The sequence below is a fragment of the Lactuca sativa genome, chromosome 5 (genome assembly GCF_002870075.4).
Source record: "Lactuca sativa cultivar Salinas chromosome 5, Lsat_Salinas_v11, whole genome shotgun sequence".
In the NCBI taxonomy this organism is placed as follows: Eukaryota; Viridiplantae; Streptophyta; class Magnoliopsida; order Asterales; family Asteraceae; genus Lactuca; species Lactuca sativa.
Window position 1 is genome coordinate 356,231,502 of NC_056627.2, and position 24,796 is coordinate 356,256,297.

The 24,796-nt window shown below is 33.3% G+C and overlaps 3 protein-coding genes and 1 long non-coding RNA gene across 11 annotated transcripts; 2 read left to right on the forward strand and 2 right to left on the reverse strand.

The window, feature by feature from the left end:
• Positions 1-2,794: 2,794 nt before the first annotated feature.
• LOC128126355 (uncharacterized) lies at positions 2,795-5,072 on the reverse strand. 2 transcript variants are annotated; one of them, XR_008224174.1, is made up of 4 exons: positions 4,907-5,072; positions 4,485-4,553; positions 3,667-3,732; positions 2,795-2,921 (listed from the first exon to the last, which is right to left on the reverse strand). It is a non-coding gene; the product is annotated as an uncharacterized LOC128126355 (long non-coding RNA). The 2 variants fall into 2 exon arrangements; XR_008224175.1 differs by having other exon boundaries at positions 4,903-5,072.
• A 4,987-nt stretch (positions 5,073-10,059) lies between these two features.
• Positions 10,060-13,176, forward strand: LOC111901561 (uncharacterized). 7 transcript variants are annotated; one of them, XM_023897424.3, is made up of 5 exons: positions 10,061-10,247; positions 10,855-10,897; positions 10,984-11,111; positions 11,276-12,435; positions 12,850-13,176. In XM_023897424.3, the coding sequence occupies exon 4, from the start codon at positions 11,297-11,299 to the stop codon at positions 12,425-12,427; it is 1,131 nt and encodes a 376-aa protein (XP_023753192.1). In that variant the 5' UTR covers positions 10,061-10,247; positions 10,855-10,897; positions 10,984-11,111; positions 11,276-11,296; the 3' UTR covers positions 12,428-12,435; positions 12,850-13,176. The 7 variants fall into 7 exon arrangements, with proteins under 7 accessions (XP_023753196.1, XP_052619737.1, XP_023753192.1 ...); XM_023897427.3 differs by having other exon boundaries at positions 10,988-11,111; XM_023897425.3 differs by having other exon boundaries at positions 11,019-11,111.
• Positions 13,177-15,605: 2,429 nt separating this feature from the next.
• Positions 15,606-16,732, forward strand: LOC111901560 (uncharacterized). The gene is made up of 4 exons (XM_023897422.3): positions 15,606-15,911; positions 16,018-16,175; positions 16,328-16,394; positions 16,503-16,732. Exons 1-4 carry the CDS (start codon positions 15,780-15,782, stop codon positions 16,599-16,601), a joined length of 456 nt encoding a protein of 151 aa, XP_023753190.1. The 5' UTR covers positions 15,606-15,779; the 3' UTR covers positions 16,602-16,732.
• A 98-nt stretch (positions 16,733-16,830) lies between these two features.
• LOC111901559 (3-ketoacyl CoA thiolase 1, peroxisomal) lies at positions 16,831-23,618 on the reverse strand. The gene is made up of 14 exons (XM_023897421.3): positions 23,411-23,618; positions 20,152-20,204; positions 19,625-19,709; positions 19,330-19,456; positions 19,126-19,224; positions 18,958-19,025; positions 18,765-18,872; positions 18,593-18,670; positions 18,351-18,483; positions 17,898-17,994; positions 17,652-17,775; positions 17,386-17,494; positions 17,219-17,302; positions 16,831-16,990 (listed from the first exon to the last, which is right to left on the reverse strand). The coding sequence occupies exons 1-14, from the start codon at positions 23,498-23,500 to the stop codon at positions 16,947-16,949; spliced, it is 1,299 nt and encodes a 432-aa protein (XP_023753189.1). The 5' UTR covers positions 23,501-23,618; the 3' UTR covers positions 16,831-16,946.
• Positions 23,619-24,796: the final 1,178 nt, after the last annotated feature.

Consider the following 24,796-nt stretch of genomic DNA (forward strand, 5'->3'; position numbering starts at 1 on the left):
TATCGATTTTCCCATTAGGGCAAAAGGAATGAATAAACTTCGACTCATATGATTGTATCTTTTACTCACCAAATCATGCATGAAGCTACATTTTATAATATCACGTTACTGATGCATTTTGTGTAACACCGATGCACAACCGACTTGTAATTACAATCTTCATTTCAAGAATATAAGATATTATCGTCTCATAATTTCTTGTGATATTATATATGAAGTAATTTTATGAGTGTGGGTTTATCCAATACTCAAAATCTCTATTTTCTATGTACTCATGAATATTGTAGCAACCATTGTAATGTCTAATTTCCATAGACAATCTACAATCTATTCATGACACTCTTAATTCACTACCTACTTCCAAAAGTATGAGCGATTGTGGAATTTACAACCATTGCAAGTCAAATGAGCTCTACCAGTATTGCCCTGAAATCAGCTAACCATGCTCAAAGCATAAGACACATCAGAGCGAGTACATGTCATAGCATACATGATCGAACCTACAACCGAAGCATATGGAACTCGACTCATGTCAGCTATCTCTTCATCTATACTAGGGCTTTGAGTCTTAATATTACTCTGAATAGGCAATTCCCCTTTCTTGGAATTTCCCATATAAACGCTTTAGTATTTTATCCATGTATGTACTTTGACTAAGACCAATAATTATTTTCTTTCTATCCCTCAAAATCCTTATCCTAAGAATATAAGTTGCTTCCCCTATATCCTTCACGGCGAAACACTTCCTAACCCAAGATTTCACTTCTTGCAAGTTTGTAATGTCATTTCCCATAAGGAGTATGTCATCAACATATAATACTAGGAAATTTACTATACTCCCACTAGCTTTGACATACATACAAGACTCATCCCCATTCATAGAGAAACCAAATTCTTTGAATTTCTCATGGAAGCAAAGGTTCCATTTTTGAGACGCTTGTCTCAATCCATAAATGGATTTCTCAAGCTTGCATATTCTATTAGGAAACTTTGTATGTACAAAACCCTCCGGCTGGCTCATGTAAATATCCTCAACCAACTTTCCGTTAAGGAAAGCAGTTTTGACATCCATCTACCATAATTCATAATCATGAAAGGAAGCTATGGCAAGTATTATTGTAATAGACTTTATCTTGGCTACTTGTGAGAAAGTCTCATCATAGTCAATCCCTTGGGTTTGAATAAAGCCCTTTGCAACCAATCATGCTTTGAATGTGTGTACTTTCCCATCCATGTTAGACTTATTATTGAACATCCATTTGTACCCAACTGTCTTTCGACCAATCACATAATCAACCAAATTCCAAACTTGGTTATCATACATGGACTGAATCTCGCTATCCATTACCTCCTTCTACTTGGCAGCCTCAGGGATCGCCATCGCTTCCTTGTAGTTAGTTGGCTCATCCAAATTTACCAGTGTACCATCACCGATAAACATGTCACCATTTGAAGTTATATGGAAACCATAGAACTCATGTGACATGCTAAATCTACTGGATCAACAAATAGGTAATGAATTATCAATGGGCTTAACAGAAGTCTTATCCTCTGGCAGAGAGCTAGTGCCTTATAAGCTTCCTTCATTGACTGATTCTGGAATTTCTTCCAGGTCAATAGCACTTCTAATGTTATTTTTGAATATGAGCTCTCTATCATGAAAGACTCCCCTTCGAGCTACAAAGACCACGTTATCACTAGGTATGTAGAACAAGTATCCAAAAGACTTTTGTAGGTAACCAATGAAAATACATATCTCACTTTCGTTGTCCATATCTCGTGAGGAGTTTTGACAACCTTCTTAGTAGGGACAAGATTAAGATATATGGGTGGTTGTCTCTAAGGAATACCCATAGAAAGAAATAAGAAAGGAAGCTTGACTCATCATGGAACGAACCATGTCTAATAATATCTGATTACGCCTCTTAACAACACCATTAAGTTGTGGTATCCTAGGAGGAGTCAATTGTGAAACTATTACACATTCCTTTAGATAGTCGTGGAACTCGATGCTAAGATATTCTCCACCTCTGTTATATCGGAGCATCTTTATCTTCCTGCCTAATTAATTATCGACCTCGTGTCTAAACTCTTTGAACTTTTCAAAGGTTTATGATTTATGTTGATTAAGTAGATATACCCATATCTGCTATAATCATCTGTAAATTTCACGTAGTATTGATTTGCATCCCTCATAGTAGATCTGAAGGTCCCACACACATCAATGTGTATGAGATCTAACAAACCTTCACCTCTTTCATAAGACCCAGTGAAAGGTGATTTTGTCATCTTACCCAAAAGACAAGATTCACATTCATCATCCGACCTTAAGTCAAATAACATAAGCCTGCTTTGTCTACACCATTAGACGAATCCATATTGAATACACTATTGGCTAAGCTATCAACGCAAATCACAATTTCATACACACCATTACAAGGTAAATCTTCAAACATAAAACCATCATTTTTACAATCTAAAATCGAACCATTCATATCATTAAAAGTATATCGAAATCCTTATATGAACAATATATGAAAAGAAATAATGTCCCGCGTCATTTATAAGGAATAGCTACAATTAATCAAATCTATCCCAACATCACCACCGAGCACAATGTCACACCCCGAAAACCGAAGGCGGAAACATTTTCGGGGTTGACTCCACGTTGAGTATCAAATCCAATGTACATAGTAAGTAAAGTAGAACAACCATTACATTACATATGAAAAGTTTTACAATTGTTTCAAAAGTAAAGTTGTACAGTTTGTGATACATATATATATATATATATATATATATATATATATATATATATATATATATATATATATATATATATATAGAAACAAAACGAACGGGTCTTGTACGCACTCCAACCTGGATCAAGTGGATCTTCGGGTACCTGTTCTATCAATGACCTGAGAACACAAGTGGTTTGAAAATCAGCATAACGCTGGTGAGTTCATAAGCGGTTTTTGTTTTATGAAAATGTTCATGTTTCCTTTCTGTTTTCTGAAAATGTAACACACGCCAAGAAAATCCCACATTTTCTTAAAAAGGTTGGTTGGTTGTTTCACATTATGTAAAGTAAAGTTGTACACTGAAATCATGTTTACCCTTGTGAAAATGTACATTTAGGTTATTTGTTTTGTTATTCTGTTCTGGTTATGTACCAATGGATCCCCAGGAAAGTCCCATACTTTCCTGATTATATATTACCAATTGTAAAAGATGTAAGGTTATCCAGTTTGTTACACTTTTCTAGTTATGTAAATGTTTTCCCCAGGAAAGCCCCATGCTTTCCTGAATGTTGGTTACCATTTGTAAAAGATGTATTCTGGTTAGACCTGGTTCTGTATAAGGTTTCCCAGGAAAGTCCCATACTTTCCTGAATGTTGGTTATCAATGTAAAAGATGTATTCCGAAACCTGGTTATCTTGTGAAATGTGTGACATCCCCATTTTCACGGCCAGAAAAGACCGATGTTGTTTATGCTTTATAAAAATCAGAGTACTTCATTTTATAAAAATGTTGCGGAATTTGTTCCCAGAAAAACATGGTAAATACGTTATTAAAACATTTTCGAAGAAACGTATTTATTTCATTTTAAAACGTTTGGGATGTCATCGTTAATACAGAAACATAAGCATAAACAGAACTTACAATTATTTACACTAGTGATCTACATCTCTTTAAATCTCTCAGTGTAGTGTCACTTCATATCAACACCTGTGATATAAATAAACTGAGTGGGTCAGGTTGGGAAACCTGGTGAGTACATAGGGTTTTCAACCCACAATAATATAATTATTATGTTTAAACAATCAAATAATCAACCCAATTACCCATCCCCATTATCTTCTTTATTCTTAAGGATCTACCCTAAGAATCAGCTATTTCTCATTCATTCATTCCTAAGGATCATCCTAAGGAAACAACATGAAGTCCATTGTTGCCAATGACACTTTGGTCAAGCGCAGCTGCTAATCTTGTCACTTAAGCACAGCTGCCAGAATTGGGACATTTCCTATGAGGCGCTTCTGCCGGTATTGACCTTTTAACGCCACTGTCATGGTCATAAGGCTCCCTATTAGGCACAGCTGTTGATACTGTCCTTAGAGCGCAGCTGCTAGGACGTTTATCGTAGATCTAAAACATCTACGGGTTGTGGCGCAGCTGCCAGTGCTCATCTATAGGGTACTTGGTCCACTGCTGCCAATGTATTACCTATAGGGCACTAGGTCCGTACTACTAATGTTCCTCTATTTCAGCTTTTATCCCTCATCATTCATCTACCCATGTTTTACGCAACATATTTTGTAGATATAAAATACTTTATACAGTTTAAATCATTTAAAACATGTATAAAAATCTTTCACCAGCATAGACAGCAAGTATTAAGACAATATGCACACATAACACGTAATTTATATTAAAATACTTCATATCTATGTGTAAGATGAAAGGGACCATGCACTCACTTGAGAAGGTGGTGACTCGGTACTCGGACAGCGCTTCGTTTACTTTAAAATAATTTCCTTCGACGAAACCTAGTATTATTACCACTAGATTTTAGTCTAAGATTTACCGTGACTAATTATTAGTCTTATTATTATTATTATATAAGCGTTTAAACAATACTTTCCAACCACTATGTACAGACAGGGGCCAGACATAAAACACCGGAGGGCAGGACCATTTTGGCATATAGCACTTCTGAAATCCAACAACCCTATGCGGCCCTTTAAACCAGATTCCCCGTACCGCGAGTAGTTAAAAAGATATTATAACGACACTTATATAATTCATAATAATAGCTCAAATATTTATTATAAATTTATAATAACAATACTAATTTTAAATATAAACTATATTTAAAATAGGATAAGCATAACTTACTTACAAGGGGATTTTAGCTAGGAGTCGGGCTCTGTAGGGGCAGAACTTCGTCGCTGAATCTTTCTAAGAAAGATTCGTGCAGCGCTTCAGCGCTCACCTTACTATACTAAAACTACAGAAAGAGAAGTCGAATCACGAGGGACCGAAATGCTCGGGGGATAAGGAGAGAAATACTCTTGAATAAAGAGAATGGTGCAAGAAATATGAGAGCCCAAGCCTCTTATTTATAGTAATTGAATTTACAAAAACTACCCTCCATAATTACTTAATGACCTTATAGTTATATAAACAACTAAACACCCCTTTATAATACTATTTTAAATAGATTTAATGATATTTGCACTAAACTAATGTCGAAAGAACTCAACATTAGTCTTATAATGACCGCATCGTCGATACCTTTCTAATGATATATACATATGTATATATATGTGTACGTATATATGATTTATACTTTATTTTAATACGTAAATATGCTATTATAATTTGTAACTCGTTCATACGAACTCCGTTTTTGACGTTATTTATATCCACGCGTAGGTGGAGACGTACTCTACAACTTTCGTTTAGACTCCGTCGGCTAATTTTGACTTTATTTTTAAAGTTATATTTTTAACAGGTCGGGACAGGATTGGTCCGTTAAAATCTCATAACTTCTTCATCCGATGTCCATTTTCGTCTGTCTTTTTATTGTTACACTACTAATAATGAGATCTTCAATTCTCGTTTAGGTTGTGTCGGCTAAAAATCGCTCGATCTAATATTCGAATTTCGGACTGTACACTGCTAATCCGAAACTTCGAAAAATCGTAACTTCTTCATACGAAGTCAGATTTGGGCGTTCTTTTTATCGAAGTTCTTAGTTTAACATATTCTACGACTTTCGTTTAGAGCGCTAAATCTAAATCTCGCTCTATCATAAATTTACTATTTACGCTTCTCGGCGCCGTGCCGGTTCCGACGCGAAACTTCGACGGGTCATAACTTCTTCGTTATAACTCGGATTTCGGCGTTCTTTATATGTACGGAAACCCTGTGACATATTCTACAACTTGGTTAAGATTATTTATTCTAAATAATCTTTTTGTCGAAAAGTCATTTTCGACCCCTATTGCCTCTAAATTGACTAGCCCGGATCTGCAGGCGTTACAAAATGTAATAAGTTATTCATTATTACTATAAGTAAATCTCTGTTATCCTAATTGCGAGTTCCATAACCATACTATAGACTGAACCTGTGGCAATAAGTAGTCCACATCTTTATGACTTTCGTCACCCTTGAACCATTTCGGTTCGGCTGTAGCTAGTAGCCAGGTGTGGGGTAGTCAGCCCCGTATAGATCTATACACTCAAGTCACGCTCTCTAAATCCCAGAGATTCTGGTTACGGGTGTAGTCCTCCACTCGCGTATCTCTGTGGAGTGTTCGCCGAGGACGTGTCTCCAATCATACAGGAATAACAAATTTACTAGTAATAATATGATAGTCCTCCACTCACGTATCTCTGTGGAGTGTTACCGAGGACAAACAGTGTACAAGTTTCAGGTTCAAATGTTCTAATATCATGCTTTTAACTGATAAAATGTGGAAAACATTTGTGAAATATATAAAACATAACAGTTTATAAAACCCATTTCACAAATAAATGTTTACGTGATCTGCATGCTCGTATGGTTACCAGTTGTATCAATCAGTATTAAAAGCATATAAAATGTGAAACACACACACGAAAACAAGTTTTTGAGTACAAGAAACCCTTGTACTTTGCTTGTGTTCCCCCCTGAAAACAGTGAAAAACAGTGAAAAAGGGTAGGGGTATGAACTCACCAGACTCGGAAATGCGACGATTTCGGACACTAGACGTTGGTTCTGGGCTTGATTATTCGCGATGTCCCTATGTAAATGAAATAATGCCCATATATCTAATTAGATTTACAATCACTTATTATATGGAACATTACACTCCAACGAGGTTAAACACCTCAAAACGAGCGTTTGGAGTGACCCGGGTGACATCTTCGGACGTATAATGACACTAGGGACTTGGGATTTGAGTTTACTCCCCAAGAGTAAACATATTAGGGAGTTTACGGCCAAATATCACACACATACATGAGTTCACGGCCGTGAACTCATGTGGGTGTGATTTTGAGAGATTAATGGCTTGTTTGGACTTGGGGATTGTTGGAATAAATTACTAAAATGCCTTGGAATAGATTAAATGAATTTATATCACTTAAAAGGGATTTCACGGCTGTAAACTTGGAGTTTACGGCTGTAAACTCTCCTATGGTCAAGAGAAATTGATTTGAGGCACTTAGAGCAATCACATGTGATTCTAGTAATTTTCCATGCTTTGGGGTGATTTAAGGGCATCATTTGACACAATTTTAGGAGTTTACAGCCCAAGAATATGTGCCATGGCCATAAACTCTTGTATGATGCATTTTGTTATGTTTAAGGCCCCCAAACTAATTTTAGTTGGTTCTAGGATTTACCACAAGGCTTTTGGTTGAGTTTCAAGGCAAACTAACATGTAAAAAATGTGTTTACTCCCCATGTTTGAGGAGTTTACGGCCCAAGCACATGCCTTGGTCGTAAACTCTCTTTTGTCCCACAAAATTCATGTTTAAGGTGTTACAAGTCCAAGATTGAAAGCCTCAAAGTCGTATCTAAGTCCCAACAATGATTTGGAAGGGTTAATTGGCTTAAAAACCCCATTTTTAAGTGTTTACGGCCCAAGCTTGATCCTTGGCCGTAAACTCGTGTTCCAGGTCCTAAAACCCAATTTAAACATTAATTTGAAGGCTAAAGAGGCTAGATAACAAGTTAGGGATGTTACCTCTTTGATTTGGAGCCTTAAATCTTTGTTTTTGGACCTTTGATTATGGATGAGGAGAGAGGTTGTAGAGTGATTAAGGAAAGATGGCCAAAAGCTTCAAATGGAAGCTTTGTATCCTTTATATAGTGCTCGGGAATTGGACACGGCGGAATTCTACCCGATACTGGCGTTAGGCGGGGCTTTTGGTCGCACCCGACCAAGTTGCCGTAACCCGATATGGTCGATTCTAGAATTATTCCGATGACTATTATGGGGTGTTAGAATGATTTCAAATGGAATTAAGACACCCATTAAGTCATTTTAGATTAATACAAGTTAATGACTTAATTAAATGGCAAAATCGGAAACGGCGTTTGGTTGATCGAATTGGATTACAATTTGAGTTACAAGAAGTGATATGAAATTTCGGATTGTTACACACAAGACCATAAGTTCCAATCTTGGTAACAAGAGAAGATCGCCTATTTCCCATGATCATATTTATTCTTTCATGCTCCACCTCCTCATTTTCTCTTAGACCCTGCAAATCATAACAAATGTGAAATCCACATCTAATATCAAAGACCCAAGACCGAGTAAGTTGTGAGTTATTGACTTGAATAGTGTATATACATGTCGACGATGGCTTAACCTTGCCATCCTTAATGTATTGCAAGAATTTAGGAAAGCTTCTTTTTTAATGGCTCTTTTCATTACAGTAGTAGCAAGTAGCCTCTTTGGGGTCACTAACAGCAGGAATGTCTGAACTGGGCTTTTCCTTTGACCCACTTCTAGATGATCCAACTTGGGCCTTGCCCTTTCCAGTTCGATTTGGAATTAGCCTTCCTCTTCTTTCCTCTACTTTACCCAATGGCAAGGATGGGAGCACTTGTGGCAGAAGGGGCTTGATTCATTTTCATCCCTGATTCATCAGTCTACAACAAGTTGTGAAGTTTAGCCAATGTGATCTCTGTGTTGTTGTAACACTCAAAAATTACAATAATTTAAAATTTTCAAAATCAACCATTCATCATCATCGTTTACAAAAATAGTCATTGTTTCAAAAGTGTTATTTCAAACCAGAGTTTTTCCCCACGATCCAGTGACAAAACAGGAAGTTGTGTACGATCACGCCTTCACCTTCCCTCGATCCTCGGAAGTACCTAAAACCATAAACTAAAACTGTAAGTCAAAGCTTAGTGAGTTTCCTTAAAAGTACCACCACACAAGCATATAATCAAACAGATATGGGGCCCACAACCTCCTGGTTGGATTACCCCTAGCCCACAACCTTTTGGTTGGAATGCTCAATACATAACAGGTCTACAACCTCCTAGTTGGATTACCGTCGGCCCACAACCTTCCGGTTGGAATTCCCTTGCCCAAAACCTTTCGGTTGGAATTCCCCGGTTTATTAACTTACATCACAAAGCGGTACAATCTCAACCCCACCATACCATGTCGACATGCACATAACAAATAACATATATCCAACAACAAATAATCATATAACCAATTAACAGACTAGTAGACAGATCTATAGATTACTATTATAGAGCAACATCCTATACACCATGATACATAACCAAAATGGCCAACATTGGTGCCTTTGACCCACAAGAACAATGAGGAAACTCACCTCACAGTCTGTCGAATAGCTAAACAATACACTACTCCAAATATCGGCTCTACAGGTCACGTATTCAACAGATAGAGACCAATGATTAACTATGGCTCAAAATACCCAAAATACCTTTAAGTAAAACTTGGTCAACCCTGGTCAAATTTAAAGTCAAAGTCAAAGGGTCAAGGAGACAACTTGATCCACTTTGTTGAGTACGTGGGGTGTACTCAACTCCTATGCTGGACGTAATCCTACCTTGATCGGAGTCAGGAGTTTGACTTCGTATGAGCGGCGTACATTGGAGTACGCACGACGTACGCTCAAAACCTTTTTTTTCTCAATAAGAGCTTAATGCATTAAACTCTCACGTCCAAAATTCAGATCCAAGGCTAAAATACTACTAAGAGTCATAAAGTTTCTAAATTTATGACTCTGCATGTTTATTAAGTGTTTAATACATAAAATCCTAACTTCTTAACGTCTTAAGACCTTCTAGAACATGCATAGAAAAAAACTAAACATTAAGACTTACCATATTTTCACAGATTACGTCGTCTACAAAATTTATGGATGTTTTAGAGATTTAAATTTTTTATTATTTATGAAAAACAATTAATGAAATTAGATTTTTCCCTTTCTTATTTATTTTTTCATGTAATTTCCTTTTACATGTCTAAATTCCAAACAATGTAAATGCTTTTTATATGTCTATTCCATCTTCTTTCCTTGGTGAGATTAATATAAACGATGACAACATCATCGAAACACACCTCCAATATTCGTCCCCCTTTTCTCATCGCTCGACTTTGACTCGAAATTTGTATATTTATTTTTTTGTAAATTTTCAGCGAAATCCTCAATCGAACACGCATACCTGAAGAACTGATGACGTTAATCAATTGTAATTTCGAACCCCCATGTTTCAGTCTTTAATTTCGGAATATCTTTATTATCTGTTGATCTGGTTTCATTCATCTGTATAATTTGTTGACGTTGCTATCAGCTGATCATCATTAGGTGCAATTTCAGTGCTGGTTCCTCCAGAAATTAGTTAGATATGTAAAAGTTGAATTTAACGCTAGGGTTAGGGTTTTTTATCAGTAGAAGTTTTTATTTTTTGCGATGTTAAACGATCTGTTGAATTAGCCTTAATTTTCTCCATTAAGAGCAAAAGGATTACATATTTTTGTAAGCATACCATCATTGCCTTACATTGGTATCTTTCAAAACATCATTGAGCAGAGATTTAGGGGTTACAAACAATTATCAAGTTAATCTGACATTTTTTTCCCACAATGACAGACCACTTTGTAATGTTTTGCTAGAATTTGATGAAGGTGGGTCAGCTTATACCTAATCAGACACTAATTGTGTAATATATTTAGTGTAAACAAGACTGTTATGTATTGGTTAAAGCTGTTGAAATCAGTAGCTTTTCAAAGACTGTTTTAGCTTTTAGTTTATAAGTTGGGATATTATGCAGATGACTATTGTTTTGTATTCTGCAGTACAACTGCAGGTGTTAGGACTAATGGAATTTTCTGATTCAAGGTAGGTTCAGAAGTGTTAATTTTCTTCAGTTTCAAGGCATTATATAAGTTCAAGTAAAATTTGATGTGTTGAACCATTGCATTCAGTCAGTGACAAGTGACAACTGCTTTTCAACATACAGTAAGGTCAATTAAAGATTTAGAACGTGATAATTCTGATCAATTCATAAAGATTCTTGTAAGGACCATTGCCATTCTCAGATTACATTTTCTCGGTGAGTATATATAGTATAGATATAAACAAATGATCCCTATGATCTTATACATCATCATTTCTTTTCATCTTAAGACAAGATAATAATAAAAGATCATTTTGAAATGAAGAGTGACATCTTTTTGTGTTAATAATTAATTAATTAATTATTCCCTATATTTTAAGTAACACATTACAGCAAAGTAGATGGCTAGTAGAAAAAGAAGACTCCCAAATGATGCAGACACTAGTGCACTCCACAAGGAATGGGATGAAATCTCTTGCCCAATATGCATGGATCACCCCCACAATGCTGTTCTTATCCAATGCACTTCTCACTCAAAAGGCTGCAGATCTTTCATTTGTGACACAAGTTACAGACATTCAAATTGCCTCGATCGATTCAAAAAACTCGTATCTGTATCTGTATCTGACACCAACGAAACCACCCCAACAAGTTTGCTACCCGTTAACACCAACCCCACAACACAAAATCATAGTTACGAATCAACCGAATCAGATGCAATTGGGTATGTGGAGTTGGCCGGAGCACCACTGGGAGATGGTGCTCCGGTGACTGTGACCGGAGATTCTGATAACACATCGAGTTCGAGGTCTAACTGTAACCTGAAATGCCCATTGTGTCGGGGAAGTGTGGCGGGGTGGGAGGTGGTGGAGGAGGTCAGACAGTATCTAAATTTGAAGCCCCGGAGTTGTTCTCAAGAAACATGTTCGTTTTCCGGGAACTACAGAGAATTGAGACGCCATGCTAGGCGGGCCCACCCGACTGCCCGACCATCTGATGTGGACCCGTCTCGTGAAAGAGCTTGGAGACGACTCGAGCACCAGAGAGAATACGGTGATATTGTGAGTGCGATTCGGTCAGCCATGCCTGGGGCAGTTGTGTTTGGGGACTATGCAATTGAGAATGGAGATAATAGTAATAATAATAGTAATAGTAGATTACCTGGTGAGAATAGGGGGGAGAGGGGGACTGGTGAAGGGGGGAATAATAATAATGGACACTGGTGGACTGCTTTTTTCTTGTTTCAGATGATTGGGTCGATGGAACCACCGCCTGCTGACCGGAGAAGTGGTGGCGGCGGAGGCAGGCCTAGGGTTCCGACGAGACACCGGCGTCGACGGCTGTTATGGGGGGAAAGTTTGTTGGGATTGCAAGATGATGAAGACGATGATGAGAGCGATGATGATAATGATAATGATATGTTTGGGTTGAATTTGGGTGCTGATAATGATGAAGATCGTCGTCCTTCTGAGAACACGAGGAGGCGTAGACGGAGGTTGACTCGATACAGATCAGACGAAGACCAATCGTGAAATATCCGGTATTTTTAATTTTTTTTAAAATTGTTCTTGGATATTTATTAGGATTAAATGCAAGAAATAACCAGCCAAATTAAAAACCAAACCTAAAAACCTAAAATTTGGTTTTTCTAAAAACCAAAACCAAACCGTGGGTTTTTCAAAACGGTTTGGTTATGGTTTTTTGTATTGGGATGATATTATGGGAATATCATCGCAATACAAAGCAATTTTCACTGCTATAATTAAGTAGATTTTTCATACTAAAGGGACTTCATAAGGAAAATATTGAAAGTACATTGCTATAATAGAAAGAAATAAACATAGGATGTTGTAATAAAAAATAAATGGAAGTAGGTTGCTAATGCTAGCATTTAGCGCTATTTATTAGTCTGATGGGAATTGTTTAAGATGACTCGTCTTTCATAATGTTGTAGTTTTATGCGGATAAAGCAAATGGATTTAGCAACTCAGGTTTTCACAAAAGTGGAGGAGTGAATTGTCATTGATGATTGAACTTTGAATCGGCATATCATATGCACAGTCGACTGTTGTTTAATTTAAAAAAGAAAGAAAAAGAGGAGGTAAGTGAAGGAAGGCAGTGGTTATGTTGTTATTTGTTAACTTTCACAAACTGTGGGGGGAAGGGCATCTATTTTACTTCGTATTATGTGCTTGTTTATAAACCATTTATGTTTTGAGTTATTTTTATGTCATGGAAGATTTTAATTGATGCAATGGATGGATTAGATTGAAGGCTAAAATTGATTTCTGTGACAAACTTGTAAATAAGTGAAAGCTGAAAGGCATATATGCCTTCATAATCAGAGGTTTAAAGTTTACTACTAGAATTTTTTCATCATTGTGTCTTTCATATTGCCATGATTTGAAAAGCGGTTCTTGCGGTGGTATCTCTTCAATTTTGTATTGATGGGCTTATAGATAAGTTGAGGAAAAAGTTCTATTGCTGAACTTTTTTGAGTTTTTGGATTAATGTGTCGGGGTTGAAATGTCACCAGAAAGAAAAAGAAAGACGAAGCAGAAAAGCTCTACTATTGTTGAATGTATGGGCATGTTTGGTATAGAAAAATAGGAGAGAAATGGAATTGATTCCGTTCTCTTGTTTGTTTGACATTGATGACGAAGAGAAATAGGAAAAAACAAACAAACACTTTTAATTCTTTGTGAATAATAGAGAAATGATGTGAAAACAAAAAATGTCTGATGCTGAGAAATGGTAAAAGAAAAATATGGGTTTAGATATATTTCTCTGTCGAATTCATCCATTGTACAAAATAATTCTTTTTCTTCAATTTAGTTCTCTTTCTTTACATTTTCATTATTTGCTTCAATTCCGTTAAAGGTATAAGAAAAATAAAAGTGCAATGCTACAATTTAAAAAGTTATGTATATGCTAATATTTATGCAATTGTTAACAATAAATTTATTAATTTTGTCCTTTTCCGCTCCTCACGTGCTTTCTCTAGCCGTGTTTTCTATATTTCATTAGGTCGGTCATGTGCTTTCTCTAGCCGTGTTTTCCATATTTCATTAGGTCGGTGGGTGTGGAATCACATATTACCACACTTTTGGTCTGTTGGTTAACGTGATATCATTTTTCCCCTCACTTTCCCATTACCCCTACAAAACTGATATGAGTGGTACACCTTATCATTTTTTATTCTTTTTTATAATGTAATTTATTAAATGTATAAATATTTAAAATACATATTTATAATGATAAAAGAGAAATATTCCATTAATATAATTAAAAACGATAATTAAATTAAAACACTACAAAATAAGACCAACTGTAATATATTTTTATTTTTGAATTACAAGAATTTTTTGGATTCATTTTTGAAATACAAAAATTTAAGGTTTTGTATGAATCAAATGTGTTGATGTTGTGAAATATATGATATAGAAAATGGTATTTCTAGTGTTCACTTAAAAAATCAAAAAAATACTCTTTAAAAACGGTAACACATAAATCAAACACTCAAACAGTTAAAAAAACGGGAAAAAGTGCGGCAATGTCCTCTTGTGCGGTGCCCTTACTGCGGTCAAACACCCATCAATGTTGTGTTCACACTGCAATGACACGTCACCACCAAAAGGTTATTAGCCCGCTCCGATCGATCTTATGTGATATTTCTTAAAGATTTTTACACCAAATGACAAAATCCACAAATCTAATTCTTCCAAGGCTGAATGTTTCAACTTTAATATTTTCATTTATTTAACTATTTTAATATCGTTTTTATTGTAATTTTCATTATTTAATATCCGGTATAAATCTAAATATATTATTAAGAACATAATTATATAAATTTGTTTTAATGTGATATATATCAGACATGACATATTTTTAGTTTCAAAATGTATTTATTTTTATGTTGTTATAAGATGTATTTTTTAATATTATTATAAATATAAAATACATTTTCTATATGTTAACTTTCAAATAAATAAGAATGTAATAAATTTTATATTATTTTCTGTTAAGATCTAAATCCTAAATATCGTCTAATTTCGAAATTTATTGCATCTTGTAATTATCATAACTCACAAATTCAATAAAAACTTCATAAATTATCACCAGTGTGGTGGTCCTGGTGTGCGGTCTCACGGGGCCTCCAATTATAAGGGGCCTCCGATTGAGAATTTTTTTAATATTATATTTCTAAAAATTAGAAGAAAATAATAATAATATGTTAATTAAAGTATAATTTGCATGTTACAAATCTGATTTGTATTATTCAAAATAAAATTTGTGTTTGTTAAATATGTTATCAATATCATTAGAATCTAACACTAATATATAAATATTTACACTACGAAACCAAAACATAACTCAAAATTTGAAATTATTTGGTTATAAGGTCAAAACTAAGTATATAAGGGGACACAATTTTAGTTTTGAGGGATGTAATGAAATTATTAGTTCAATTGGATATATTAATAATATTTTATAAAAAAGATATGAGCCTTAATTTAATAATTGTACAGGGTCTTTAAAATCTCAAGACCGGTCGTGATTATCACACAATACCAACGTCAACAAAATATATATTTCGACTAAATTCTTATGTATCTGTATAAAATATCAAACGACTTTGAATAAACTTATAAAATAATAATATGTCTATCAATGTTTTAATCAAAATCTAAAATATCAATCAAAAACACTATTTTGAACGGTTCGGATTTGTTTTTGGATTGATACGGCGTCCCGGAGATGACGACACAACCTAATATTCCACAAAATCATTTTTTCCTTCAAAAATCAGTTTTTCCCACAATCAACGAATTTTGACGCAAAGGTTGAAACACAAGTGGTGTGGGTGTGGGTGTGGGCGGAAGGATGAGCTACCTACTGAGAACATTAACGAAGAAGGAAGAGGTCGATTCCATGATCAGAGACACCATTGATAAGCTACTCGTCCTTCGCTTCGGCAGATCTTCCGACTCCATCTGTCTTCAACTCGATGATATAGTACGCACTCGTCCTCCAATTTCCTAGGGTTTTTATTCTTCTTCTTCTTCTTCTTCTTCTTCTATCGATCTCCGTTTTTTTCATTCTTAAAACTCAATTCGCGCAGCTTTCAAAATCAGAACGAGAGGTATCGAAATTCACTAGTATAGCATTAGTCGATGTTGATTCGGAGGAAATTCAAGTTTACATCAAGTATTTTGACATCACACTCATCCCTTCCACGGTTTTCTTCTTCAATGCTCATCACATGAAGATGGATTCGGGGTAATTATTCAATGCTTCGTTGATTTCTTTATCTATATCCATGTTTTCTGCTTATCAATGATATCATAATATTAGTGATGTAGTTGACATGATTGTACTCCAATTGCTTTTACTTCGTTTATGAATGTTTGTTGTCTTTGACTCGACCACAGGAGTGCAGATCACACAAAGTGGGTAGGTGCATTTCATAGGAAACAGGATTTCATTGATGTTGTAGAGGTATGCCTCTTGTATATTTTCATTATTACTAGTTCTCAACTTTAAGAATACTATTAAAAAGATTTTCCAAGTCCTCAAATTTTAATATTGGTGCTCATTTTGTTGCAGGAAATATTTAGAGGAGCCATGAAAGGCAAGCTGATAGTGAATTGCCCACTTCCTCCTGAGCGAATACCCAAGTTCCAACTCTTATATAAAGACCTGTGAAGCTAAATCTCATGCAATGATTGCTATTCACAAGGTGTTTGTTTCTTTTTTAATTAATGAACCCAATAAGATAAGCTATATAGTATATATATGAGTGTTTTTTTTTTTTTTTTTTTTTTTTTTTTTTTTTTTTTTTGGACTTAATAGAGAAACTGGACTTTCCCCTTCATTTCATCAAGGGTTGCCATTTCCTTGTATATTTTTTAAATAGCATTTATTAAGACATCACTTAATGGGGAAAGATATTAAATATCATTTATGAGAGATAAAATGTGTCTATTATAATGCATCCAAAGAAAAATAATCATTAGGTTTGACTGGCTGAGCATTGCATAGGCCATTCACTCAATCTCCTCTTTCAAACACTGCTGCAGCCCCCATACCAGAACCTGCAACGTTGAACCAAATAAATAAATAATATATATATCATTTCGATATTTGGATAATCAAAATATTTGAAAGTCATAGAAAAGAGGCTTTTCCCATGGAAATCATAGCTTTATACAAAATTTCCCCCATTTGTATTTTCCTTCCCATTTCCCCAAATTTGTTTTGATTTTCATTTTCTCAAATATTTTTTAAACAGCATCACTTGATATGTATAGAATAAGACAAACCTATGCACATAGAAACAACACCAAAACGAGCATCTTTCCCACGACGTTTCATCTCATGGAGTAAAGTTGCAACACAACGAGCACCTGAGATTGGAAAAGTCATAATTATGTCCATGTTAATTGATGAACGAATACAAAAAGGGTATTTTAGGAATACAATAAGTTACCTGTAGCTCCAAGAGGATGGCCTATAGCCATGGCTCCTCCATTGACATTCACCTTTTGAGGATCAAGCTGTAGCTTCTTGCAGCAGTATACAAATTGGGACGCAAATGCCTGTTATTAACATTAGAGCAATTATATGAATGTAACCTCTATGGTACAAAACTACAAATATGTAGTTTCAGTTCAAAATTACCAAGAATGAAATTATTTAGAATTAGATTGTTGAAAATTTTGTAGAACAGAAGTAAGTGAAACTTGATAATGATACCTCATTTATTTCAAAAAGATCAATGTTATCAAGCTTTAGACCTGCTGACTTGACTGCAATCGGAATTGCAACAGCAGGACCTATGCCCATAACAGCAGGATCCACTCCAACAGCCTCAAAACTCCTGCATCAGTTATCTTTGTAAATGTACGTATCATATACTATTTTTTTTTTGTTTCTATCCATGAAAATCTTAAAAAATTCAATGAAATTACTTTTCAACTTGAAAAGATAAAACATAAGTACCTGAATACACCAAGAATTGGAAGACCCTTCTTTAGAGCCACACTTCTTTTCATGAGGAGGACTGCACCAGCACCATCACTAATCTGACTTGCAGTCCCTACGCGATAAAAGATCATTCATGAGGGTTGCTTTTGAGTCAGAAGTTTTTTTGATATATGAATGATTGCTAAATGCAAGAAATAGCAACATACGTTCATTTAATTTTTTTATTGTAGCATCATCATACTTCCATTTCTTCCTATTACAACATTATAATAAAACAAATCTACCCAATTGTAGCAATGTCATCCAAAAAAGCAATTTCACTGATATAATTGGGTAAAAAATTTAAACTACAATGCCTTGATAAGAAAAATGGAATGATGTAATAGAAAGAAATGTAAGTACGTTGCTATTTCTTGCATTTAGCGCGCATATGGTATAATATCCAATGCATATATAAATATAATATACCTGCTGTTGTGGTGCCATCCTTTTTGAAAGATGGTTTGAGTTTTGCTAGATCTGCAATATTTGTGTTTGGTCTAATACCATCATCTACAGTTATTGTAACTGCCTTTTCCTCTCCGGTTTTTGGGTCCACAATCTATAAAAGAAATCCATGTGGACTAATATCAACTTCAAAATTGCTTGGTATTCAGTTTACATTATAAAAGAATTTTAAAAGTCAATTATGTCAAAAATACATTACATACCTTGGTGTAAACAGGAACAATCTCATCTTTGAACTTTCCAGATGAAGTTGCAATAGCAGCACGCTTATGAGATTCAACCTAGTAAAAATTAAGTATGGATCTTACAGGGTTAAAATTGTACTTATTAAAATTTTATGAAAGATTGACTCTTGTCTTGAAAGTCAAAACTCACTGCAGCCTGATCTTGTTCTTGTCTTGTCACACCGAAACGTTGTGCCACGTTTTCGGATGTGATTCCCATTGGAAGAAGACAGTCTTTGGCTTGTGAAAATTTGTCCGCCTGTCAACATATTAAGTATACCTAATTACGGAATGACCCCTAAAAATCTAAAATCTGCTGTAACTTATTGAAAGTTGAAACCGACTTTTGGGTTGACTGTGGAAAGAGGTCCAATTTGGTCAACACTCATTGATTCTACTCCAGCACCAATGCCTACATACATACATGAACAGGATGAGCATTAGAGGCTATCTCATCAGTAATCACCATCAGAGAGAAACTAATCATATTTTAACAGAGTTTCTGATTTTACCTATGTCATAAAATCCAGCTTTTATGTAAGCAGCCACGTCAGCAACTGCCTGGAGCCCAGATGAACATTGCCTGTTCACTGTTCTGAGGGGCACAGTGTCTAGAAGAAATTTTAATTTATCAAATTCAATCAACAAAGAGACAAGTATTCTTTTTTTTTTTTTTTAAAAAAAAAGAAAAAATAGAAAAAGGTTGAAAGGGGAACCTGGGAAACCCGCATATAGTGCAGCCATTCTGCACTCGATTGCCCTACGCGAACCAGGTGCTAAAACTGTACCAACAATTATATCCCCAATCTCACTGGGATTCACATTTGTCTTGTCTATCACTGCCTAATCAACCATCATCACATGAAAAAATATACATTAAATTTAAAACATATTCCCAATTCATCGTAAAAACAAATTTTGAGTTCAAACATACTTTTGAACTCAAGATTTATATGAATTTAAGGTTGAAAATTAGTCTATCTGGCATAAAACGTAAGTTACATGTCTAACCTTAAGAACAGTTGAGAGTAAATCATCAGGAAGAGTGTCCTTAAAACCACCACGTTTGGATTTGCATTGAGCAGTACGGTATGCACTGTTTAGACAAAAAAAATTTCATGAATAAACATACAAAAATGTATGTGTTTAAATTTTTTTATATAATCCTGAAAATCTTCCTTAATAAATGAAGGGTTTTTTGCCACTTGTCATTCTCTCATGAGATTTGACACGTGTCATTTTGTGGTAATTTTGGAATAAATATTATCCACTTGTTAATTTTTGGTTTGTTTTCATTTTTAGTTAAAGTCATGTACTTATATATGTAAAGTATTAAATATCATATATATGATATTAAATTCTATAAATACGTTTCTTTCTTTCTTATTTTAAAGTTGTATATTAAAAAATATTTCATTTTTATACTTTAAGTTTAATCATTTTTTAAATTAACTCGTATAATATACGGGTCTCACAGCTAGTTGCATAATAAATGTATGTTCCCTTAATGTTTTCCAAGTTGAAAAGAAAGAACTTACGCAACAATGACAACATCATCTCCAGAACTGCCGCCAGCTAAACAACTTGAAGCCTAGTACAATAAAATGAGGGAGGATATATTATAGATTAATCCTAGAAACTAGAAACTCAATTGTAAAACGCACACTTCAAAAGATCATCTGTTGAATATTGATCATAAAGAAAAAAAGTTAAAACATAATTTTCTCTACCCTTTTTCTTCAAATACTTTATCTTTATTTGTCAACAAAAACAACAAAAAGGACAATTATTGGTCCTCTTCTTTTTGTTTTTTTGTTTGTTTTTTTTTCATTTCCGGTTCGGTTTTTCAGGATGACATATAAGGTGTATAGGTGTTATCATCACCATGTGAACTAAAAAGACATACATTTCCTTATATGGTATATTGTTATTTTCGTGACCATGTGAACTAAAATGACATAGAGAACTTAGAAAAGCAAAATTTTAATTGGTAGAACACTTACACAAATTCAACTTTAAAATTAGTTCAAAATTTAGACTAGTTCACCAAATTCCCAATAAGGCCAAAACTCAAAAACAATCCTACTCAATTGACTGATGTCTAAAATATAAAATTTTAATCATTGAATCGCTAATAAATTAACAATCATGTCGTTAACCCACAATATCAAACTATCGATGATAGTGTAACAGTAACACTCATATGATCCTAAATTTGATTTTGTGTCTGAATTACCATTAATCAACAACCATGTCAATACTCGATAACATAAGCAAAATCAAGATAATAAATATGTTCTTAGAATAAGAAGTTTATGATATTTATAGATTTCTATATGTTACCAAACTTTAACTTTTTCATATTTTTCTTTTTATAAAATAAAAAAAATCAAATACCTTTTATGTTTTATTGTTACATGGCTTTCAGGCAAAAAAAAAAAAAAACAATACGTTCGCTTCATATTTATTTTTTATTTTTCATCCTTTTAGAGCATAAATTTATTAGTCGTTTAAAAAAATTGTATCTATAGCATAAAAAAGATAAATTCTGATATTTTTAATGTTTTTTTTCAAAAAAATATAAAGCCTTACACGCATGCAGTGAAAAATGTTTTTTTTTTTTTTTTTTTTAATTTTCATAATTGTATATCAATATGTTTACAATTTTTTCAGCATTAAATGATAATATTATCCATTTTCGTTTTCTTTTTCGGTCTTCAAAAATAAAAATCAACACCATTTACTTGCAAAAAAATAAAAAAATAAAAAAATCGGCATTCATGTCATTTAATAGAGGCGTAAAATGATATAAATGTTGGTATATTTGCTTTTCCTTTTTTAAGAAAAAATAAAGACAGTATGCATTCATGCATATTGATTATTTATTGCCCAATAATGATTTTATTTTTTCCAAATATAAAAACAAATATAATAAATTTTTTTCACGTCAAATGCTCTAAATAATGATACAGATATCTATCTATCTATCAACTCTAATAAATAAATATTTTTTTGTCAAATGTCACTCTTACATTAAATTGGACACATGTCATTTTTTGCTATTTTTGAATAAATATTTGTTCCATTTGTCATTTCCTCATTTTTTATCGTTTCTTAATTAACAAATCAAATTTACATATCGATTAATAAATGCCTTAAATAAAAATAGTCAATAAATTACAATATTAGTACTTATGTATTGTCCAATAATGATTTTATTTTTTCCAAATACAAAAACAAATATAATAATTTTTTTCACGTCGAATGCTCTAAATAATGATACAGATATCTATCTATCTATCAACTCTAATAAATAAATATTTTTTTGCCAAATGCCACTCTTACATTAAATTGAACACATGCCATTTTTGCTATTTTTGAATAAATATTTTTTCCATTTGTCATTTTCTCATTTTTATCGTTTCTTAATTAACAAATCAAATTTACATATCAATTAATAAATGCCTTAAATAAAAATAGTCAATGAATTACAATATTAGTATTTATGTATTGTATTTAATATGTTAAATTTCAAATTTAAATAAATTTTTGTTTGAACCTTCATATATATATATATATATATATATATATATATATATATATATATAATATTGTTTTATCCAACCCGTATAACATACGAGTCTCACAACTAGTTCTAATAAATAAAAATCTTTTTGTCACATGTCATATTCTTATTCATTTTGTCATATGTAATTTTATGGTTATTTTAAATTAATTTTTATTCCACATGTTATTTTATTGTTTTTTTTATTTTATTAAATTCCAAATATTATTTAAATATAATAATAAATGCATATCAATTTCATTAATGACTTTCCTTCTAATTTCAAAATTACTAAATTAAAGTTTCATTAATTTTTTAATTTATTTATCTAAATTATTTGATTAAATTTAAAAAAGAAAAAAACTAATTCTAATAAATAAAGATCTTTTTGCCACATATCATATTCTTATTCGTTTTGTCATATGTAATTTTATGGTTATTTTAAATTAATTTTTATTCCACGTGTTATTTTATTGTTTTTTTTTATTTTATTAAATTTCACATATTATTTAAATATAATAATAAATGCATATCAATTTCATTAATGACTTTCCTTCTAATTTCAAAATTACTAAATTAAAGTTTCATTAAAATTTTAATTTATTTATCTAAATTATTTGTTTAAATTTAAAAAAAAAAACATTTTATTTTTTATAATTTAATATTTTTTTATTTTTTTTATAAATTCAAACTTTTCAAATATTTTGAATTTTATATATTTTTTTTATTAAACCCATCCCATATAGAAAAAGAAAATGTGAAGCACAAGCCAAAACTATGTTCGTTGTAGTGCACTTTACATAGAATGCATATATGCATCATTCATCACATGTACATACATATTAACCTTTTATGTAAAAAACATGAATAATTATATAAAATGAGGAAGTTATTCACTGGTTATGGTCGTAAATCGTAATCGCTGTTTCTATTAAGGGGGTTGGGAGAAGGGTATATATCAAGAAGAAAGAAACCCTATAAATCATATATACCGTGCAAAAACAATAAAATTACCAAACATCTACTACTTGGTTGGAATAAGTTGGTAAATACAGACAAACAATTCATCGATCTGATTAGAGCAAGAAGAAAGAGATAGCTCCAGATATCCACTACATCGAGTACTAAAACCAGTAAAACAATCATCATCTGAGCATACTAATACACATAAATATACATGTAAAACCAACTAATTTCACACAGATTCGATTAAAAACACTCCAAAAACTTACTGAGATTGTAGATTCATGGCTTTGATTAGATGAAGCAGTAGGTTGAAGGTGCTGAAGCAAAATCCTCTGTCTGTTAATGGCTTTATCCATCTCTCTCACTCTCGATGATCGATGCTATATTTTCTAGAATTGATCTCTGTGATGCGATATAGCAGATCGCACACGATGTGTATGTGTATATATAATGGGGGATTTGGGGTTAGGGCCTTAGGTCTGGTGTGGGGCAGGGCTGGTCAGCGGGCGGGTGTGAAATCAACTTGGAATTTTCGTTACAGTTTCAGCGGAGGGAAGACCGAAGAGAGAGAGAGAGAGAGAGAGAGAAAATTTCCACGTTTTTTCCGTTATGAAAATCACCTAACACCCCTTTATGTTTCGATCAGTGACATTTTATGTCCATATGTTTTGCTATGAGGGCGAAAAAGACCCCAAAGGCTTTAAAGTAAAATATTGGGTGAGACTCACATCCATGCACCCCACTTGTTCTATGTTCCATCCTCCAATGAATGTAACTTGAGCCTTCATTAAAGAGATAATCAATTCAAATTGAATGTTGAACTAACACATGTGAGCAGAGTTTGATCTTCTTTGGCCTCGTTTAGAAGTCTAATAATAAGGATGTTAATGAATAATACTGAAAACCTTTTTGGATGGGAAATAATTTGTATACAATATTTTTTTTTATCCATGCATACATAAAAGATTTTGTTTTAGAGGTTTGTACAATATACACAAAAACATACAACTGAAAGTTTATATCAAAAAGTACATTTCCGGTCAATTTGACCACCAAGTCAGTTTTGATTATTTGTAATAGGACCCTGGTCACCCCCACCACCCACTTGGAATAATGTAAACACTATAATGTGAAAGGTTGGTGGGAACTAATAATGATTTGTTATACCTAATTATGTTTAGAAAAATCAAAATTTTAAATGTGTTTTTAGTGTCAAAAATGTAAAATAGCATTGGATGCAATTTATGTTTGTTAGTGCATCATGCATGCAACATCCTATTCTAAGACCGAACGTGATATAGATTTAAACCCAATATAACCATCGAACAAAATAGCATTGTAGCAAAGCATTATCAACCATCATATATGATAGAGTATTTGTGAAAATACACCAATGACGTTTTAAACTAAATTAGTGATGTACAGAAAATTAAAAGCAAACAGAAATCGAAGAATAAACAAAATCAGAATTGCGAATCATATCCAATCCATTTCAAACAAATTGACAATTAGTTTGTGTTAAAAAAACTGGAAATTTTAGGTTCATTTGTCATTTAAATTGAAATGAATATTGAATCGAATTGTATCTTAATATGCATCTCTTATCCTACGGCCAACCGGTATACTTGGCATGAGAAGGCTCGTGGTTTGGC